The 22076-nt window shown below is 43.7% G+C and overlaps 1 protein-coding gene across 2 annotated transcripts; it reads right to left on the reverse strand.

Annotated features, from left to right (window-relative positions):
• Positions 1-1111: 1111 nt before the first annotated feature.
• On the reverse strand, positions 1112-20801 carry tmem65 (transmembrane protein 65). 2 transcript variants are annotated; one of them, XM_029248443.1, is made up of 9 exons: positions 20708-20801; positions 20458-20623; positions 19480-19797; positions 13056-13100; positions 11486-11553; positions 10989-11043; positions 6012-6054; positions 3407-3512; positions 1112-2708 (listed from the first exon to the last, which is right to left on the reverse strand). In XM_029248443.1, the coding sequence occupies exons 3-9, from the start codon at positions 19754-19756 to the stop codon at positions 2592-2594; spliced, it is 711 nt and encodes a 236-aa protein (XP_029104276.1). In that variant the 5' UTR covers positions 19757-19797; positions 20458-20623; positions 20708-20801; the 3' UTR covers positions 1112-2591. The 2 variants fall into 2 exon arrangements, with proteins under 2 accessions (XP_029104276.1, XP_029104275.1); XM_029248442.1 differs by having other exon boundaries at positions 20458-20801.
• Positions 20802-22076: the final 1275 nt, after the last annotated feature.

Below are 22076 nucleotides of genomic sequence, written 5' to 3' on the forward strand. Positions count from 1 at the left end.
ATTAAAACCATCTAAGTCAGCGAAAACACTTTTTGCTGTTAGAAGTAAAATCCACATGCTATTTGCCAGTTTTGATGCTGCTCTGTGTAAAGAGGAAGGGGTTCGACCCCCCTGTGGTACGTGGTCTGGGCACTACATAGAGCAGCTTGTGAAATACAGAAATGCCTCGATTTACAAACTTTTTGTATCTTAAATGTCTGTGTAAAGGCTCTTGGGTTTTGATACCCAATTTTGAATTTCCAGAACTTAAAAAAAAAAAAAAAATCAATCAAGAATCACGAAATTTCTTGGAAGCATAGCCAAAAAAAATAAAAAAAGTCGCACATAGTGTGAGTGGAGCTGAAGTCTAGCATACTGTCGCTGGTACTAGTGTACGATGAGATGTTTTCTGTTGGTTTCCTGTCTTTTTGCTTTGGTTTGATGCGTTTGTGGAGAGGCAGTGCAAGAATGACTGCCAAGAATTTTCCCTCCTCCACCCACCACAACTCGCAACCAACTGTTCTCACCACTCCGAGTGTAAAGTTTGTTGCGGTAAACTGCCTTGTTTGTATATTTTGCTATCTGCACTTATTTGTACATAAATGCCATTAATGAATGTCCGTCGGTATTTACTAGATATGAGGAAAACTGATTTTGTCTCCAAAGCATACTATCTAGAAACATAGCGATTAATGACCACCTCACAAAGTGTTTGATGATGATAAAGTGATTCATGTGCATGCATCCAGATCGCTGCCTGTTGGAGTTGATGCACATTTGTATTTTTCCTGAGATGAACGTCACTTTGGAGAAAAACGTCTACAAAATGAAAACACGTAAATGTGTTTTATACAATTCTGAAATAATGGTCTGATATTTTTGCAGGTGTGTACAGTGCTTTAGCGAAATCTGGAAAAATTATTTTAGGGTTTTCAAATGGGATGGGAACACATTATTTTTTCCCCCCCATTTAAAATAATGGGAAATAGGCTTTTGGTATCCACGCCATTTTCAGGAACAGGTTAATTTTGTAAATCGAGAGATTGCTGTATTACAAAATGATACTGAATTAGCACAGTTATACAAAAAAAATCTAAAGTTCTCTCCCAAATGTGGTTCTTCAATTCTGCATCCTCCATCTCCTTCTAACATTAGACACACAAGTAGCCAAAAGTGCTTCATTTTAAACAACACATTCGGTATCTCAACCCAAGAAATACCGGTTAATTAAATCTGGTGTTATAAATCTTTAATTTTAGGTTTCAAGTCTCCAGAAGGTAACAAATGACCTAAACCCTGCTGTTATTAATATAGAATTAATTAAAATAGCTACTTGGCAGGATTATAGAATACAATAAAGAAATCTGAATGCATCACAGCACCACAACATCAGCAGCATGGCGGTACCTGGAGGGAGGGTCCTCCAGAAACAGGTGAGACTTATCTAAACCAGCTATCTATCTAAACTACCACTATGCCGACATCTTCACGGTCAAAACCACAAAAGCGGTTAGTGCAGTTGAACAAATCCAAGGATTGCTCATTTTTTAATGCAAACAGTCATTCTAACAAAATGTAAAAAAATGTAACACAGGCATCATCAGAGTACATGCTTCTGTTAATATGTACACTCATCCCTCGTTAATGGGTCGCCAGATATCCACGTTTTTAAACATCCGCTCGGACACGATTAATGCCACTTCCGGTTAATCGCTCCGAGCTTTCAAGTATCTGGTCTCGCGCATTTGGTCCAGCACGATAAGCTGAGACCACATCTGAAAATTGTGCAGAGCAGCTGTGTGAGAAAGAGACCCACTGTGCTTTAATTTTCTCATTATTCATTTATTTAAATGTGACATGTTGCTTTTGTCTTCCTCCAGCCAGTCCACACACACTATCACTGTAAGTTTACTCGAAATCTCCCAGACTATAAAATCAGTTTTTTTTTTTTTTCCTGTTTTATGTACATTATATCATATTATGAATGACATTTCTGCAAATAGCTCACTTTTGGAATGTGTGCTTTACAGGTGCCTCGTGATACCTTCATGATCAGCACCAGCAAGGGGGGAGGAAGAACATCTAAAAGTACTAACTATAAAATAACAAATTAACCAATTGCCATATTTATTCAGAATTTAAAAGTAGATGAAAAAACAATGAACGAAAAAGAAAATTCATTGTTCTTACCTCTTTTTCAAATGTAGACTTGAAAAAGTTTAAATAGTGAGGACGCTTTTTAGAGGCAGGCCCATAATTCTGTCTTATTCTATTAGTTCCTAATGATATTAAGCATCATTTAGAGGGATTTTGGAGTGAACTTGGAATGGGGTTGGAACAAACTGGTATTTTTGCCGATACAAAAACAGTGGATGGAATAAGTAATTTCGTTGTCCAGTTTTTCGAAATTGAGTTGGATTTCAGGAACGAATGAGGACCGGTTAGCGAGGGATCAGCGTACTGTTAATAACTCAGTTTACCTTGGTCTCTCAGAGCAGAGACAAACTGACTCGTAGTAAGCTGGAGCACTTCTGTAGTGAAAGTTTTCCCATCAATAGCACTTTCCCTTAAAAGCATCCGTTCGAAATCAAATGCTGGCGGGAGGGAGCAGTTCAATCTCCGCCGGCTTCTGAGGACTTGCTCTTCTGTTCCTCTTCATCGTTGTCATTCAAGAACAGCAGCGGGAACATTCCCAGGAGACAGCCGATAGTGACCCCAACAGCTTTGCCCTTTCAGACGAGGAAAACGTCAATACAGGTTGGCAAAAACATGAATCGCACGTGTCACTCTTACACTATCTGCAGCACAAACTAATTATTTCTACATGTTGAAAATTGTTCTGGAGAGACACTACATCTAAGTCTCTTTCTGTTGACGCAATGCACTCGTCGTACTTTTCTGCAAGATGTACGGCGTTTTGGAGAAAAGCACCCGCTAAAAGAACAAATGTAAATAATATATACATCAGATTTGATTATTGATGTATGTTGTACATTGGATTGCACACACACACACACACACACACACACACACACATTTTCAGAACCGCTTGTCCCATACGGGGTCACAGGGAACCGGAGCCTAACCCGGCAACACAGGGCGTAAGGCCGGAGGGGGAGGGGACACACCCAGGACGGGACGCCAGTCCATCGCAAGGCACCCCAAGCGGGACTCGAACCCCAGACCCACCGGAGAGCAGGACCAGGTCCAACCCACTGCGCCACTGCACCCCCCCATTGGATTGCAGCTGCAATCAAAGTGAATTTCTAACAGGGATTAATAAAGATCTATCAATTCATTTATTCAGTCATCCATTCTTTCAAAATGGGAAAGAAAAGTCCAAAACGGAGACTAACGCGCTTCAGCTGTGCTATATGACACGTATGCCAATGATGTGGAGGAGGAGGGGAATGAGAGGGTCACTCACCATGTGTGAACTGACTCGCGTCTGCCACATGTCAGCCTGTTTGGGTGTCAGGTCTGGGATCTGCATGCCCAGCCTGGAGGCCAGGGCTTCGACGTAACCTGCAAGCCTGGTCACGTCACCAGAGGAAAACCGTTACAAAATCACGATAAGGCTCATGCAAGTCTGCAGCACCGTATCACAGGGGCCCATGCTAGAAATATCCAAATTATAACTTATTCAATGAGCGTGAATTCATTTGCACAGTTTTTACTGATTTTTTCTGTCTTTACTGCTCTAATTTTTGCATTAAAGGTTGAATTCGTACATAAACAGAGTATCATATGTATATACAGTATGTACTGTATGCTTTGTTTGAGAGCGTTAAGTGTGTGGCATATGATGGCTACAAAAAAGCTCAACAAGAGCAGGCTGACATACAGTATTATAGAGAAATTAATGAAGGGAAACAGCACTGTTATACTGTTATGATAACTAATGTTAATTACTGAAGCAACTGTGTCTATTTTAATGGATTCGGTGACATTTTGGCATAAACTGCACAGCCGGTAACAAATGTCGCACGGTCACATCCCACCTCCAGCTGTAAAATCCTTGAGAAAGGAACGTACCCTAAAATTAGACCAGTAAAATTGCCCAGCAATATTTTGGTAACGAATTTTAGGTAGATTAACACTTTAAGTCACTTTGAAGCAAAGCACAGGGTAGTTTTGGGAGCTCAAGAATGCACACCAATTCTTACAATCGAAACCAATGGTAATAATCGCGAGTTATGGGAATCCGCCTCACGAAGGGTATTTCAGGAATGCGTTATTTCTGTAAGGTGGGGGCAAACTATATGCATTTATTAAGCTTCTACCTACCTGACTGGATAGAGGTGTAAATGAAAATTAAAAATTAAAATACTAATACGGAATTAACACGTAACTAATACGGAAAATTACTATTGCGCTTTACCTAAACCATCAAAATATGAAGAAAGAACCGAATGCCGAGTGACTGCCTGAACGCGACTGGTTTAACAAGACCGCACCATGCATCAACTTGGAGCGAGCAGGCGGGAATGTTATTGCAGGCAGCCCCGCCGCATTAGGCTTTGGCACGTTAAGTGCTGACTGTGACAGGATGCTGGCAGTCAGAGACAATCTGTCCCTCAGGACGGGGGATACGAGGTGTCAGTGTAAACGACCTAAACACTAACACATTTAGGATGATAAATGCATCACCACTTGCCAAACTGCTGCATTTTGAACCAAAGAATCGCAACTCTAACGTTCAAAACATAATTTCACCTACATTTACATTTATTTATTTAGCAGATGCTTTTCTCCAAAGCGACTTCCAGTGAACTCTGTGTAGTGTTATCAGCCCACACACCTTATTCACTGTGGTGAATTACACTGCTAGATACACTACTTACACTGGGTCACTCATCCATACATCAGTGGAACACACTCTCTCTGTCACTCACACACTATGGGGGAACCTGAACAGCATGTCTTTGGAGTGTGGGTGGAAACCAGAGCACCCAAACACTTACACTGCTAGATACACTACGTACACTGGGTCACTCATCCATACATCAGTGGAACACACTCTCTCTGTCACTCACACACTATGGGGGAACCTGAACAGCATGTCTTTGGAGTGTGGGTGGAAACCAGAGCACCCAAACACTTACACTGCTAGATACACTACTTACACTGGGTCACTCATCCATACATCAGTGGAACACACTCTCTCTGTCACTCACACACTATGGGGGAACCTGAACAGCATGTCTTTGGAGTGTGGGTGGAAACCAGAGCACCCAAACACTTACACTGCTAGATACACTACTTACACTGGGTCACTCATCCATACATCAGTGGAACACACACTCTTTGTCACTCATACACACCTATACAAACGATGACAGTCTGATCTCATGTTATGTGTTAAACCAAAGAACAGTTTTACGTTTAAAATATAACAATTTCATCAATACAAACTTCGTTTATTCCAGCACAGGGACTGGGAGCACTAATCCTGGAGAGCTGCAGTTCTACAGACTTCAGGATGTGTTGTTAATTGGTATTTATCCTGGCATTTATCAACGTTTGCAAATATCGGAGACCAGAAATACCCTCCGAGGAGCGGCGACTTACCACGCAAATAATTTCTTTGATAAAAGCAACTACACACGTTCTGTACACTTGAGGACGGAAACTGCCCAGTTGTGGTCTAAGGACATGGTCAATAAGTGTCCTTCGCATTACACTTTTTGAGGGTGGATCTAAAATTGTTTAAAGATATACTGGTGGTTTAAAAATATCGTGGTTTGTTTATAGAAACAATTGTTTTTGTTAAGTGAATCAGTCCATTTCCTGGTGAATGACTGATAATAACTGGCCCCCTAATTAACACATGGGCAGAAGACGTTCGCACTTTTGATTTCCTGTTACTTTCAAGCTCAGTCTGGGTCCTTCCTGTAGAACCCAAATAATGTTGACATTAAAGACATTTATTTGCCTAGAGCTGCAGCCAAATTACCCCAGGTTCTGAAAGACACCTGCAAGAACTCTACAACTTTGAGGCAGTGAGACAGAAAGGTAAAGGAGGTTCTCACCCAAGTCCAGCCAGGTCGGAGACCAGGTTCCCCAGGGCAGCCGCTGCAAACAACAACAAAAAAAAAAATATCTCCACTGTTGTCTAAACTCCACAAGTATTCTACAGGGCAAACCAATGTAAAATGGGGTCAGTCCAGCTAAATTAAGAACTTAAGGTCTCAACAGATAATCACGTATGATCAATTGAAAATGGGTGCTTAAATCATCTATTGGCATTTCACAACCTACGGCGACTTCTGCGAAGGAGACGTCCATGATGGACCTCCAGATGCTGTCCACGTGTGTGGGGATCGAAGTGATCCGAGCACTGAACCTGCCAGCGTAAATCAAACTCGGAGCTTTTTTGGGACTTCCTAAAACTGAGAAATAACTGGGTGAAAAACTGGTTTGTGGGACAAGAGGACACTGATTCAAGGATTCCGGATTCTATAGTCTTAGTCTGGATGAGGTGTCCGAAAGGAATCAGAACGGTTGATATCCGGTCCTTCTCAGTCTCTCACTCCTAGGCAAGTCCCTTCTCACGGTCAAACAGGAGCTTAAATATGGGAGTCGTGGCAACTAGGTGTTTGTTAATGATTGCCATATGTGAAACAGCTGGATATGGTAATGCATTATGCTGCACATTGGGATGCTCAGATATTTTCTACATATGTTTGTGGTTTGCCTTCCTGTATGCCACAAACTGTTAATGAATTAACACGTTAAAAATGACCACTGATATTTAAGGGAGCAGCTGACAGCACGGTAGTTAGAGCTGCTGCTCTTAGACCCAAAAGCCCACAGGTTTGAGTCCCACCTCAAGCTGTAGTACCTTCGAGCAAGGCACTTTTTTTGAATTTACCCAGCTGTATAAATGGGTAAATAAATGTGGGTAGCTTAACAGTGGAAGTTGCTCTGGAGAAAAGAGACAAATGAACGAAGGTAACATCTGGTTCAACGGTTAAGGTCTCAGTGCTGTTGGCGAAACAGAGGTGAACTGTGATCTCACAGATGAAAATATAGACTTACTCAGTCACTTAGATGGATGTAAAAGTTGATGTGACTGCCACACCAACTAAGCTTCCAGCAAACAGGCCACTTACTTGGCAAGTTACATTTGCATTTATTCATTTAGCAGATGCTTTTCTCCAAAGCGACTTACAATGGATACTATGTAGCATTCTCAGCCCACACACCTTATTCACCAAGGTGACTTACACTGGGTCACTCATCCATACATCAGTGGAACACACTCTCTGTCATTCACACAGTATGGGGGAACCTGAACGGCATGTCTTTGGAGTGTGGGAGGAAACCAGAGCAGGCATGGGGAGAACATGCAAACTCCACACAGACCGAGCAGGGATCGAACCCACATCCTCTCGCACCACCCAGGTGCTGTGAGAAAGTAGCGCTACTTGCTGTGCCACCATGCTGCCCTAGTTGTGGTGGCTTTACATGATGTGTCAAGAGTTGCGCAATCCCGTGGCCCCAAGTGGCTATTTTGTAAACATACTGTACATGGCCAACCAACCTAGGTGAATGAAATGAACATATCTGAAAATTTTCTGATTACTGTAACAGTGTACATTGTAAGATTGTTTATTAGATTTTTGCACGCCTTAAAAAAAGCAACACCTCAAAAATGCAAAGTGCTGCAGTGACAAGCTTTTTAGTCAGTGCACCTTTTTGTATTGTTTGCTTTTTATTAGTTACACCCTTTATGCCAAAGCACTACAAGATGAAAATGTTGCAATGTTAAATAATATGCAGCATAATATGAGCAAAACTTTAGTTTTTCATGAGGTGAAATGCCTCTAAGTACGGTTTTACTAGCACTGATGTAATAAGCTGCAGCTAATACTGACAAAACTGTAATATATTAACTTTGTCATCCCTTTTTCAGACATGGATCAGTCTGTGATAAGAACTGGGAAAATTTTGTTTTCTGTCAAGTTCAAGCCTTGGTATTTATATTTGACATTGAATGTCATTCAAGTTGGGGGGTGCGGTGGCGCAGTGGGTTGAACCACGGTCCTGCTCTCCAGTGGGTCTGGGGTTCAAGTCCCGCTTGGGGTTTCTTGCGACGGACTGGCGTCCCGTCCTGGGTGTGTCCCCTCCCCCTCCGGCCTTACGCCCTGTGTTACCGGGTTGGGCTCCGGTTCCCCGTGACCCCGTATGGGGCAAGCGGTTCTGAAAATGTGTGTGTGTGTGTCATTCAAGTTCTGAAATAAATTTCTCTAAATAGGTGTGGATATTAGTTGACTGGCCACAGAAACGGACAGGGAAAACTGGTTGCTCACCTCTGACGTACACGTAATGAAGCAGACAGTGTTTTGAAATAGTTTAAACGCACAAGCCTGGTGAAAATGCAGGTCATTCTCAACAGATGACCCTCGCAGACAAAGAAAATACACCCTAAAGAGCGCTGCATGTTGAACTGATAACTGGGGGGAAAAAAAAAAAAAATCTTCATCTACATCGAGTAAGAAATATATAAATAACACAAAAAACAAATAAATGCTACATCAAATAAGATTTTTTTTATTGTTGGATTAACTTCTCCAAGCAGAACTATTTAAACCATTATTAAGGTTTTTAATATCGAAACATAGCACCGATCATAGTAGGGATCAGCACGTTACACAAACGCATGACTGTTGCTGCCAGTACCGCCCCTACGTGTTGGACCAACTCCATTAACCGGCCCTTCTCTTATCAAATACAGCAAGACAAAACACAGTAAAAAGTAACCCTGCCAGCCTTCTGCTATTCAGTGGCTGCCGCTACCTTATGTTCCCTTGGACTGGCCAAAAATAGATCAGCTGCAGTCTTGCGATGACAGCCATAGTGCGGTTAACACTGTTCATGTTTCTGTTCACAGCACAGGCCAAAGGCACAATGCCTCCAAGCTATAAGTATCACATCAGTATTTCAGCAAATAATGGGCCAAACTGCCAGTGAAAAGTTGCAGGAAGCTCACTGAATGCTATAGGAAGCACTTGATTGCAGTTTCTTTGACCAAATACTGTACGACCAAACAATGAGTCTGTGGTGCCAATAATTTTGTCAATGCCATTTCTTTTTACTTTCTGATTTAAAGGGATATATTAAGTTCTGAATTTAAAGCAAAGTTTCCATAATATTAACATTAAAATAAAGAATTGTTGAAATTGACCAACGTATTCCACAATTTTTAGAGATATTTGCGAGTCATCTGTAGAAAGTGCAAGGGTGTCAATATTTTCGTTCATCTCCGTATGTTCAGGACAGACTCTGACAGAAGAATTGGAAAAATACATCCTTTAGGTTAGACAACTGCTTTAAAAATTGTGTGCGCAGCTTTGTGGCACCCTTCCTGGATTGGGGCCTTGTTGTGGCAGAAGGGTTTGACTGATCAAGGGACCTCCAGAGCTTTATCGTTGGGAGAAGTATGCTCCTGGTAGAGTGAAGATCCAGACTAACACGATCCAAAAAACCCCTATGGCGAACCTGAACAAGTCAACATTTACCCTGCTCGGAATAGGGTCACCAGGACCTACCCCTGGAGCCAGGCCTGGGGGTAGTGCTTCTAGGCAAGCGCCTGGTGGCCGGGCAGCCCACGTAACCCGGCCGGGCTCAGCACGAAAAGGCAACGTAGGGGGGTCATGTGGGCCCACCACCCGCAAGGTCTAACATGGGGGTCTGGTACAATGCCTTTCAGGCAGCAGGAGGGGGCAGGGTGCCGCATGGCGTGACGGACTCTTGTGGCAGAAACCGGCTCTTGGCACATGGAATGTAATCTCACTGGGGGAAAGGAGTCGGAACTAGTGCAGGAGGTTGAAAGATACCAGTTAGATTTAGTTGGGCTCACCTACACTCACATTGTATTGTTTGCTTTGGAACCAAACGCTTGGATAGGGGGTGGTCTCTCTCCTACTCAGCAGTTGCACGGGGTAAGAGGCACTGGGCGGGTGTGGGGATACTTAGTGCGACTTATGAGAGGGAAAACTCTTGACTGTTGTGTGTGCTCATGCACCAAACAGCAGTTCAGAGTATTCAGCCTTCTTGGGGAAGGTGGGAGGGGTTCTGGACAGGGCCCCACCTATAGACTCCATAGTCCTGCTGGGAGACTTCAACGCTTACGGTGGCAATGACTGAGAAACCTGGAGTGGGCTGACTGGGAAGAATGGCTTGCCCAATCTAAACTCGAAAGGTTAAATGTTACTGGACTTCTGTGCTAGCTATGGTTTGTCCATGACTAACACTATGTTCAAACACAAGGATGTTCATAAGTGTACTTGGTACCAGAGCTCCTTGGGCCAAAGGTCAATGATCGACTTTGTAGTTGTTTCATTGACTTGAGGCCACATGTTCTCGATACTCAGGTGAAGAGAGGTGCTGAGCTGCCAGCCGATCACCATCTGGTGGTGAGCTGGATCAGATGGCAGGGAAAACTGACAAGACAGATCTGGTAGGCCCAGGCATTTAATGAGGGTATGCTGGTATCGACTGTCGGAGGACCTTGTCCAGAATGATTTTAACTCCCACCTCCATGACAACTTCTCCCATGTCCCGGAGGAGGTAGGGGACATGAAGTCTGAATGGACCCTGTTCAAAACCTCCCTTGTGGAAGCAGTCAGGTGCAGCTGTGGCCAAAAGCTTGTTGGTTTCAGTCACAGCGGCAACCCAAGAGCCCGCTGGTGGATACCAGTGGTGAGGGAAGGTGTCAAGCTGAAGAAGGAGGCCCTTAGGGCTTGGTTGGGTCTGGGGACTCCTGACTCAGCAGTGACTGCAGTGGATGAAGCAAATCCAGAGCACAGAAGGAGTTTAGAGAAGCCATGGAAAATTACTTTTGGTCGGCCTCAAAGAGATTCCGGAGAACCATTCAATGGCTCAGGAGGGATTGGCGGAGCTTTGCTCAAGCTGTGCTCAGCAAAGGTGGAGAAACTCTGACCTCAAATGAGGACACTGTCAGGACACCTCCCATCAACCATCCAAATCAGAGTTGTACATACCTGCCATGGTTGATATTCCAAACACCACCCCTATGGACAATTCAATCTGTGTTCCCTGCACACAGGAACAAAAATGTTACTTTTCTTTGAGCATCATAAACTGCAATTAATTTAAAAAAAAAAAACTTGTAATATTTTTGCCAAAACAGACCAATGTAGTCTTATTTCATGAGAAAACAACAGTAGTGACTGAATTATAACTTGTCATCTTATGAGGCCCTGTTTCTGCACTCAAGAGCCATAATAAACATACCTCCATCAGTATTCTGATGAAACAATCATTTTAAAACTTTCATTTCAGATCAATCCTGGTTGTCACCAAATCGAAAATTTTAGGTAATGTTTCAAAAGGAAAAATAAGACTTGTGCACCAAATAACATACAATAAATCACTTCAAAATCAGCAGATGATTCCTCCTCCTTCAATTGGTAATGGAAAATAAGAACACCCATCAGGGCTGAGATAACCACACAAAAACTGCTCTCTTCTTACTTACTGCAGCAATCATGATGGCGTTGTCCAGGAAGCCAAAGCCGACGAAGGGAATCGCATTATGTAAAAGCACTGCAAGAGCAACATGAAATCAGAGTACAGCAACTCAGGGAAAAACAGAGTAAGCTAATGTTTTATGTAAAACATACAGCATGATCATTAAATGTGCTTCTTCAGGCATTGAGAGGAATCAAAATAGTTTAACACTGACATGAAGCTGCAAAGACAAAAAACAAACTATATATGCAATACATAATATGTTAATGTTAGCAATAATAGAGTATAGTAATATGTTAGTGATAAATTGCAATTTCTGGTCACAGGATTAAAGAAGCAATAATTCTCTTGGTGGGTAACAAGGTGTGCAGGGAATGCAGCTGGTTTCATAATTAATCAAACCTAATAAATTGCCCAAGGATGGGAAAATTTGGAGGTGCCACAGTAAAACTGAAAAAAAAATTGTAACGCTGGAAAAAGTTAACAAAAAACCAAGCGTAATAAAAAAGAAATAGTTTAATATACACTATACATATATACAGTGCTGCTTGAAAGTATGTGAACCCTATAGGGATGGTTGTTATTCTCATATTAAAATGAGCACATACAATCTAAATCTTAAAATAAGTGTTTAAAATGAATAAATGATTGTGATTTATGAACCTGATTCTACTTACCTACTTGGCTTAACCAGTACAACTCGGGATTCACTTAATTATGCCCCTGCACTACTTCCGTGTTTCTACCGCATACATGATTTTGTGGTAAAACTAAAAGACATGAGGTTCTCATATTTTCAAGGAGCACTATATGTATGGGTGTGTGTTCACCTTTATTAATCTAGAGAGGGAAGTCTAAGGGGTGCCAAGTGATTCTCGCTGAGAGATGCCAAAGAGCTGAGCACCGGCCCTGGCAGGAGGTTCTGCTGGTGCCTCTTAAGGCTTCGGGCTCGGTCTGTGAGGAGTCTGCATGTTCTCCTTGCGTTCATGTGGGTTTCCACTAGGTGCTCTGCTCTCCTCCCACAATCCAAAGACACGTATCTCAGGAGGGCTGCGTGAGTGAGTGTTAGCGGGTGTGACTGGTCCAAGTGTACCCTGCCTCACGTCCTGCGTTCTCCAGGATTGGCACTAGACCGACGCAACCCCGCACTGGAAAAGCGCTTCTGAAAAATCAGTAGATGGGGCAGCATTCCTCCCCCTGCTTCTTAAAATATTTGCAACGCCGAAGTCCGAGCGAAAGCGAGAGAGCAGCTTGAGTCAGCCCTGAATCGGAGGCGCTGACGCACCTCTCGGTATACAGGTACACCTGCAACCGTTCTGCTGTTTTTGGTGTGGGTGTCTAACTAAAGCTGTAATTTAATCATGAAATTTAATAGAATTTATTGTATTTATAGTACATACAGTACATATTTTACAATGTTTTTGCAGGCTTAATTACGTGAAACATCGGGCTGCATGTCGGACCCCCCCCCCCCCGCCCCGCCCCGGTTTATAGCGTGGGCTGAGAGTTCAGATGACTGCATTCCAAGGAGACGGGACTGAAAAGATCGGACCTGAAGACAAGGGCCACAATCTCACCGTATCTCAGCTGAGCAGCAGTCGGTGGGGCCACTTCCAGTTTCTCTGGAAGACAAAAAAAAAAAAAAAAAAAAAAAAACACTGGGGTAAGTGTGAGGGTTTAGCGGCTGGTGCAGTTGGTGCGGCCTATCGGAGGACCTGTTACCCATCTGGACATTTCATGAGATGTCTAACACAGTGGACACAAGCTGATACTGCACAGTTCTGTGGTCTCTGGGTATGTGATGCTGCCATAACTATGAGATGCAGTCAGAAAACCTCCCCGTGTCTGCAGCAGAGATGACGAACAACCTCTGTCTAAATTGAGTGCTGCAGATAATCCCAAATAAATGCCTGGGGGGGGGGGGTGAAAAAACCTCTCTCACGCTTTCATTCGAGGCAATAAACTGGCTTTTCCGACTGAAGCACGATCGGTTTCAATAACACGGAAATTCTCCCGAGGAAAAAAAAAAATGACTTTGCGATTTTCCTGCTGACAAACAGCCAGTACGACTTTGGCAAGGATGTTTATTTCTCAGCAGGATTTCCATATGAATAAGCAAAAATCCAGGCTTGCTGTTGAGCAGCGCATTCATCACCGGCGCTCTGCGTTTCAGCCCCCTGGCCGACACCGAGTAGGCTGCACTACACATCTTCTACACACATCCCACTACCTGTATCCATATAATCATAAGAAAAAAAAAAAAAAAGAACAAAGGAATTGAACGTTAGCTATATTTCTGGTTGCAAACTTCATCACGAGTAAATGTTACAATAACTCTTCGAACAGCAAACGTGACATTGGAAATTAATCAACCACAAATTCTTGACGTGAAACGATTATAATCATTCGAAACGGAAACAAGATCTTCGTTTTCAACGTTGGAAGATTGTTTCGAACTATTTCAGGTTCGAGGTCTATTTCAGCGACAGGTGGGAACGGAAGGTCTAACGGTAAAGCAGAAATTAAACTGTGTCTTAAAGCTGCGTAAACAGTGAGGGGTCAGTAGCGTAGATGTGGGGACGGGCCAGTAGATGGCGTAGCGGTTAGAGCTGCCACACAGGTTACAGGTTCAAATCCCACCTCCTGCCGTCCCTTGATCAAGGTACTCACCCTGACTTGATACAGTAAAAATTACCGAGCTGAATAAACGGATGAATTGCTCTCCGTAGCTTAATACCGTAAGTGGCTTTGGAGAAAAGTGTCTGAGATAAATGTAAAGCTAAACGAAACGGAAGATGAAGAAGTGGTTTACTGCCGTCCCCTTCCACGCTCTTGGGAGGCAGTAAACCTGGGGAGAAACTTGTAGACTCCACACACCCCGAGCAGCATCTCAACGACCATCTCCAGAACTGTGACCCACAGGCGTTACCCGCTGCACCATGGTGCTGTTTACCAAGTGCAAAACAGTGTGTTGCATCATTCTGCCTCTAAATAATAATCACCAAAATACTAAAGAGTGATCTTCATAGGAACAGACTTTTTTTGGACACCAAAAAAAAAAAAAAACCCCAAAAGTGATGCATTCCAGTGTCTGCAGGTTAACTACAGCAAGGATGAAAATTCTTTGTCCTGAACGCCTTTTGCAATGATCTGTCTGCAGACAGGCTGCTGAGGACCCTGTATGCTGAGCAAAGCTGCACAGAGCTGCTGCAGCAAAAAAATTAATTAATTTTAAAAAAATCCCACACGCTCCTTGCCGGTTCCATCGCACACCAGCAAAACCCGTCACCCCCAGCAATCGAAACATTAACCGACGGCCTCCGAAACGCTCCGCTCGCGGTTCGAAAAACAGCAGAGCTGTCGCTGCCAACCTTTTATCCGAATATCAGTGAAAGAGCATTTCCTGCCAATCTATTTTTCTTCTTATTTATAATTTTGGTTAGACATGTATTTATACACATATATGTACATGTCGTATGCTGTTGAAACTAAAGTGCATTTCCCTTCTGGGATTTATACAGGAATTAAAATAACTTGTACAACTTTTAATACTAAAATCTAAGCGTTATGTACGTTTTGATGGTAAAGAAAAGCACTGAATCACAGCCCAATATGTCTTCTTAATGTTCAGCACGTGATTTTATATTTATTAATTTAGATGCTTTTCTCCAAAGCAACTTACAAGATTAAGCTATCTATAAATATTTATCCATTTATACATTTGGGTAATTTTACTGGAGTAATTTAGGGTGGGTACCTTGCTGTTTGATGGATATGGGGTCGAAGCCCCGCTCAAGGAGCGCAGCAATTGCATGTTTCTCCCTGCATGTACCTCCCATAACAGAACTGAAGACAGAACTGGTACCCCCTCTGTTCCTCCCTTGCCATGAAAACCACGCGGGTGGTCACTGTGGGTCAGGCTTTACTTGATGGCATCAACAACAACAACAACCTTGCTGAAGGGTACTACATCTGGAGGTTTTGATTTTTTGGGATTTGAATCTGTGACCATTAGGTCCAAAGGCAGCAGCTCCATCCACTATGCTACCAGCTGCCCATCACCCCTCCCCAAGGCCATATTCATATTTACACAGTAGACAGGGTGCTAACGGGTTAAATTAAGCACAAAAACACGGCAGTACGGGGTAAGTACAGCGTTACTGAAGCTGCGTGGCGAAAAGCAGCTGTATCACTCAGACTTCATGCTGGTCAGAAGCGGGGATGCGATCGCAAGTCACGCAGACGGGCACAGAACACAGACAGGCAGGAGGAATACGGGGCCACCGGGGCCTAGTGAAGCACCCTGCTGCGTGGCCTGTTCACCCGCCGCTGACGATGGGGACTCAGGGGACCTGTCCACAGAGACCAGGGATCGAGTGTACCGGGACTTCTGGGATGCTGGAAGGTCAAGCACACAGTTGCTCACAGGAAAGCAGAGGAGAAGGTCACTGAAAGAGACACGACGAATGTCTTTCCTGGAAATTAAACGTGCCAACATGGATGAGTGAGCCTATAATGCAGAAATAAAAATAGACAAGGTGTCGCGAATACAAGGAGCGTGGAGAGAGAACAACAAATCACTGTAACGTTTGGCACAGTTAATGGTAGCGTGAAGAACCCCGTTGTTATAACGAACCTCAGAAAAGTGACTGAGTGCTTGTTTATTTCTTTACGAAATTCCTGGGAAGAGAATCCTTCCTAATGCCCTGTTTACTACAGACATCGGACTGAAAAGGGAGAAGACGGAGACCGGTGTGCAGCGGTAACCCTGAACACGGTACCGTGAGGTGGACGTCCCAATGTAGAGCTGAAGGACAGAAAGGTTGATGGGCGTTTCCAACTGGACGAATCGCACGACAGCACCAAATCCCAGAGAGCGATAAAAATTATTTTGATTAAATTCATTGGGGGGGGGCGCAGTGGGTTGGACTGGGTCTTGCCCTCCGGTGGGTCTGGGGTTCGAGTCCCGCTTGGGGTGCCTTGCGATGGACTGGCGTCCCATCCTGGGTGTGTCCCTTCCCCCTCCAGCCTTACGCCCTGTGTTTCCGAGTAAGACTCCGGCTCCCCGCGACCCCGTATGGGACAAGCAGTTTCAGATGGTGTGTGTGTAAATTCATTTGGAAAAAAAGGCCTAAATTGCTTTGTTGACCACCTCTTTTTTTCTTTTTCCTTTATAAAAAGAAAAGAAAAAAAAAAATTAAACAAAACAAAACAAAATTAACGATGTTCTCTGAAACATCATTAGACAATAGGTGGTCCTCAAATTACAACAAATGACATATGCAGTCAACAAGCACCTGGACTTACGACAGCTGTCCCATCAACGTTATTATATTATCAGCGGTAACGTCCAAGGACAGCCGCTCCACATGTCGCACGATAACGTCACCAGTCGTCGTTTGGGAGTCCGGCAGCAACTGCATTTTGGTTACAGAATTTCTCATGTGTGATTCCGTTTCATTTGCTTTTTATTTGAAAAAACCAGCGAGTGAAAAAGTAAGTGTTCATTACTCATGAGTACTGTTCAGTATTAACGACAGTATTAAGCTGTACTGTGTATCTTTTTTATAATTACCTTGCTGTATATTATCATCGTACATTAGTACTGTTTTAAAATCCAAAGCATACGATGCAGCGCTCACGGTACAGTTAACGGGAGGGTTATGAGAGCGGAACCCTGTTGTAAGTGGAGGGCCTCCAGTAATCGGGTGGACCGAGTTAAGGATAGTTAATGAAATGAGTATCGTTGGATTAGATGTGGTGTCAGTTACCATGGAGATCCTCACCCCCTTTTGACAGCCTGCGGTACAGTAACCAAATATCCACAGGTCCTGTATGTCAGGGGCTAAAAATACACCCGGTGTTGAGGAGCGCTCTGATCCCGACCCAAAGCGGCCAACGCCAAACTGTTTCAGTAGGCCGATACGAGCTGGCAGCGCGGGGCCTCGGTCTGATGACTCACCACAGCTGGATGGAGAACCTTAGTCAGACAGAGGGTTAGGAGCTGTCTGCACATGACGCCCAAGTTCAACACGTACACGTGACTCACATGACAGACTGATGGGAACGATCTCTGCAAGGAGGCAAATTCTGAGACGAAACTTGCAAAGTCAGAGCCATGGACAGAGGACAGAGCACACCGAAAACTGCCCAGTAAAGGGGTTCAAATCCTAAATTCCACAAAAGGAGACAGGTGACACGTCTCACTGAACAACACAACAGACCAACAATCAAATATGAAAAAACCCCAAACTGTGCACGAGGAGGTCACAGGTTCGAATCCCAGCTCCTGCTGTGAAACAACTGAGCAAGGTACTTATCCTAAATTACACCAGTCAAAAAAAGTGGAAGTGTACACTGGGAAATGTAGTTCCTCACGCTTCTGGATTAAAAACACACATTACTTCCGGACAGAAACTGAAATACTGCAAAAATATAAGCTATAAAATTTAAACTGGGGGGCAGCTGCTGGCGTAAAGGTAAGAGCCACCAGTTCGAATCCCACCCAGCTGTATGAATGGATAAACCATTGCAAGAAAGTGAACGTACTAATATTATACATTAAAATTAATGTACAGGTGGCCCACAATTTATCATGGCTCGACTTACGATTTTTTTAAACTTCACGATAGTGAGCTGGTGACAGACATTCAGTAGAAACCGTACTTCGAATTTTGATTTTTTTCCCCGGGCAAGCGATTTGCAGAGCGATACTCTCTCGCGATGCTGGGCAGAGGTGTGTATTAGGTGTATTAAATGCATTTTCGACTTATGACGGGGTTACGTTTTGCGAAACCCATCGTAAATCAGGGACCACCTGTATGCTTAAATCGCAGCTAAAGTAAAAATCCATCCAGCTATTCATAACAGTAAAATAATGAGATATTTTTACATTCAAATTTATTCATTAAACAGATTATTTTCTCCAAAGTGACGTGCATCTCAGAGAACGATACAAAAAGTACATCAGCAGAAGGAAAGATTCGGATGCAGATATGTGACTCTAAAGCACAGTTAATTTGCCACGTTCCACCATACGTATGAACCAGTATACATCACACCAGTAGCTGCATAAACGTTTATCCATTATTCAGCAATTTCTATTTCTAATTATTTTTAATCACAACATAAACAATTATATGTTTACCATATGCAACATATTTTACTTCCACAGACACAGTAAATAGTGCTGCATCCTGAGACAAAGGCATTTGCCCAAGTGTCTGAGACTTTGCCGGCACACAGAGTAGGGTTCTGTTCCAATGATTTTTAATTTGCTATAAGTCGCAAATTACCCTATACTGTATCATATGATGGGGGGTGCGATGGTGCAGTGGGTTTGGACGGGTCTTACTCTTCGGTGGGTCTGGGGTTCGAGTCCTGCTTGGGGTGCCTTGCGATGGACTGGCGTCCCATCCGGGGTGTATCCCCTCCCACTCTAGCCTTACACCCCCACGACCGGTTTCAGACAATGTGTGTGTGTGTGTGTGTGTATTATATGAGCCACGAGTATACATAAACAACTACCATGCATATTTGCTACGTTGTATAATAAGGCTTTGTTAAAATCTTCACCAACTTCACACATTATTAATGCCAAAATAATAGTAATACAGAACACTAAAAAAATGTACAGTGCAGGATTACAATTATACTTTTGTGCTGCACAATAACTTTCACTTCCATTTCTCAGTCTTATTTTTTGCTTTTTCTTTTCAGCAACACCAGAACGCTCACTTTTTTTTTTTTTTTTTGGCTTGAGAACCATTTGAAACAAAAAAGCGACTTGAATGGAATCTCAAACAAAAAGCTCTGCAAATAAAAGCCAAAGATTAACAGACACGGGAGCTTCATAGCAGCACGGCGAGTCGGTGTTACCGTACAGCAGGTGGAGCATTCAAGTCAGACATCGACCACAGCCGGACTCAGAAACAATACATCACGGTTTACGGGGCAGCCTTTGTCAGCTGAAGAGCATCGGCCTTCGCTTGAAGCCCCTACCTTGAGCAATGGCCATGGATTCGAAGCGGTGCAGCTCCTTGAGGAGGCAGCTGCGCTCACTGGGGTGCAGGCTATAGATGAAGTCCCTGGCCCCCCGCGGAGAATTTAGCGGCTCCATGGGCTCCTTGTGAGGATGTGTCCCCAGGCGACGGCTCAGCACAAACGTCAGGGGCAGAGGCGCGCGCGCTGTACTTGGCTCCCCTCGAACCCTCACCCGGGATACCCGGGGCGTCATCACGAAGGCGCACCGCATGGCTTTTCGCAAACTAGGCAGCATCGTTCTGGAGATGGACGAAAAGCCGGCATGGACCAGAAAACCTACAAATTACAAACAGGTACAAATTAAAGAACGCTACATAATGTCTTCAGACAGTAAACTCTGCACTTTAAGGTCTTCTTTATACTCTCAGTCTGGACTGATCACATGGCTGGTAAATACCACTGATAAATAAAAATCTCATTTCTTTTCTTCCTATTCATTCATGAGTAATGTACAGTATTACCTACAGTATTTGTAGTTAAGTTGTACTGTATTTCTTTTTATAAAGCAACTTTCAGCAGAAACACCCCCTCCCCCCCATCAATCATATGCCTTCCACTAAGACAGGACTAATGGAATAAGACTGCAGTTTCTGAAGTGAACATCTGCAACTGCATTTTTTCCCCTCCAGCTACTGCTGTAGGCTTGCAATGACTATCTGGGTTAGGGCTGCCATTCTGAAGGCTGATGGTTCGAATCCCACTGCTGCTGTAGGACCCCTGATGATCAAAGGACTTAGCCTAACTGACAGAGTAAAAAAAAAAAAAAAAAAAACTACTCCGATGGAATGAGGAAATCTCCACGATGTGATAATCTATATCAGAAGCTGTTAGAAGGGGTCCGATATATTATATTTAAATTATACTGCGGCAGAACACGCGATCCGATCGTGCGGAGAACTTCAGTTCAGGACTTGACGCATCGCATCCCGTACAAACCTCCAGGTGGACGAACTCCACAAGTACTGTACAGGTTGACAGCTTCTCGTACTGGGTCGTAATAAATAAGAACGCCGTCCGGGCTGATCGGGCTCTGACCGCGATCGTAAACACTTCTTCTTCGAGCCGCGTCTGGCAGCCACTGCTTCCACCGCACGAGCTCCTTCTGAAAAAAGTGACAGCGATTTTATCGCGTCCAGTTACTCTATACAGCCACTCACTATAATGTCTTTTTTGTTTTATTTTTTACCAATATTCGTTCTTAACTTCGGCAATGTTCTTCCACTAGTGTAACGTCAAGCGTGACCATTCCCGCAACACGAGCTATAACCGCAGCGAAGCGTTCAAACACGCCCAAAGTCGAAAATGTAGAGGAGTTCTAGGAGTTGTAGTCTTACATGTCCGTATCTCGAATAGCTCACGGTAAAACAAGTCTCTTAAAAAAAACTACACTTCCCAAAAGACATCTAAAACGAGCCGGAAGTGCACACTTGGAAATGTAGTTCCCCCAATCACTATATCGTATACAACATAATCATTATTATGGCGTACAAAACATGCTATTTCTGGGTGGAGGGTGAAAGTTGTCCAAAAAATATGAAAAGTTATGAAAAAAGTACGCGATATAAAACTAAATTCACCAGTCTCTCAACAAGAGCCATACCGATTTTAAACTCAGCGGGAGACTTGGTGCAATGGAAGTGATTTCCTGCCATCTTCTGGTGAACACAGGAACTTAGCACATCTCCGCGTCAAAAGCTTAGCACGTTTTCTGTACTTCCTAATTTAAAGCTAAAGCTTAGTTGCTTCCTCTCATTTTGATTTAATTCACTGCGCTCCAAACTAGTCATTGTACACCCCAGACGACACACCAGTCTATCGCTGCATAGCCACACAGACAATTCACCTGAACATCATGTCTTCGGACTATGGGCGGAAACCAGAGCACCTGGAGGAAACCCACACAATTAAGGGCAGAACATGTGAACTCCACATAGACTGAGCCAGATTCAAACCTACGCCTGGACAGCCCAGATGCTTCGAGACAGAAGGGCCAGCTGCTACGCCATTCAGTTCAGGTCCCTTCCCAACACAATGCTGCAGAGCATTTGCCAGAGAACCCATACACATCTGGTAGCGAACAACAACAGGAGCGTTCAAAGCCAGACCAGAAAAATCCAGAACAATACAGTGGAAAGGGGTGGGTGGGGATCTTCTTGGGGTCCAAGCCCAGCCGGCTGCCCACCCCAGCACTATGTACAATTAAGACAGCATCCGTTCTACGAGTCGCTTGGGCGCTAGTCAGATGGTCAACCGGACACCCTGTTTGGTCAGCAGGTCATCTTCGGTGGTTCATCCAGTACAAGCCAGGAGTATCAAATACCTTCAGCTCTACAAACAGAAACACAGCGCAGATGTAACACACCCGTTTTCACATTCAATAGAGTGGAACATTCTTCCCACACAAGCACCAGGTGGACTTCATGGAAAAATGAAAATGCTTTTTTATCTATGTAATATGTGATGCCTAACAACTAATCACCGTTATACGGATCTGAAGAGCCCAGTGTTCACATAACCTTTATCAACTTCAACTCACACTTTCTCCCTCTGTCATA

This window comes from Scleropages formosus, chromosome 23 (assembly GCF_900964775.1).
Source record: "Scleropages formosus chromosome 23, fSclFor1.1, whole genome shotgun sequence".
Classification (NCBI taxonomy): domain Eukaryota; kingdom Metazoa; phylum Chordata; class Actinopteri; order Osteoglossiformes; family Osteoglossidae; genus Scleropages; species Scleropages formosus.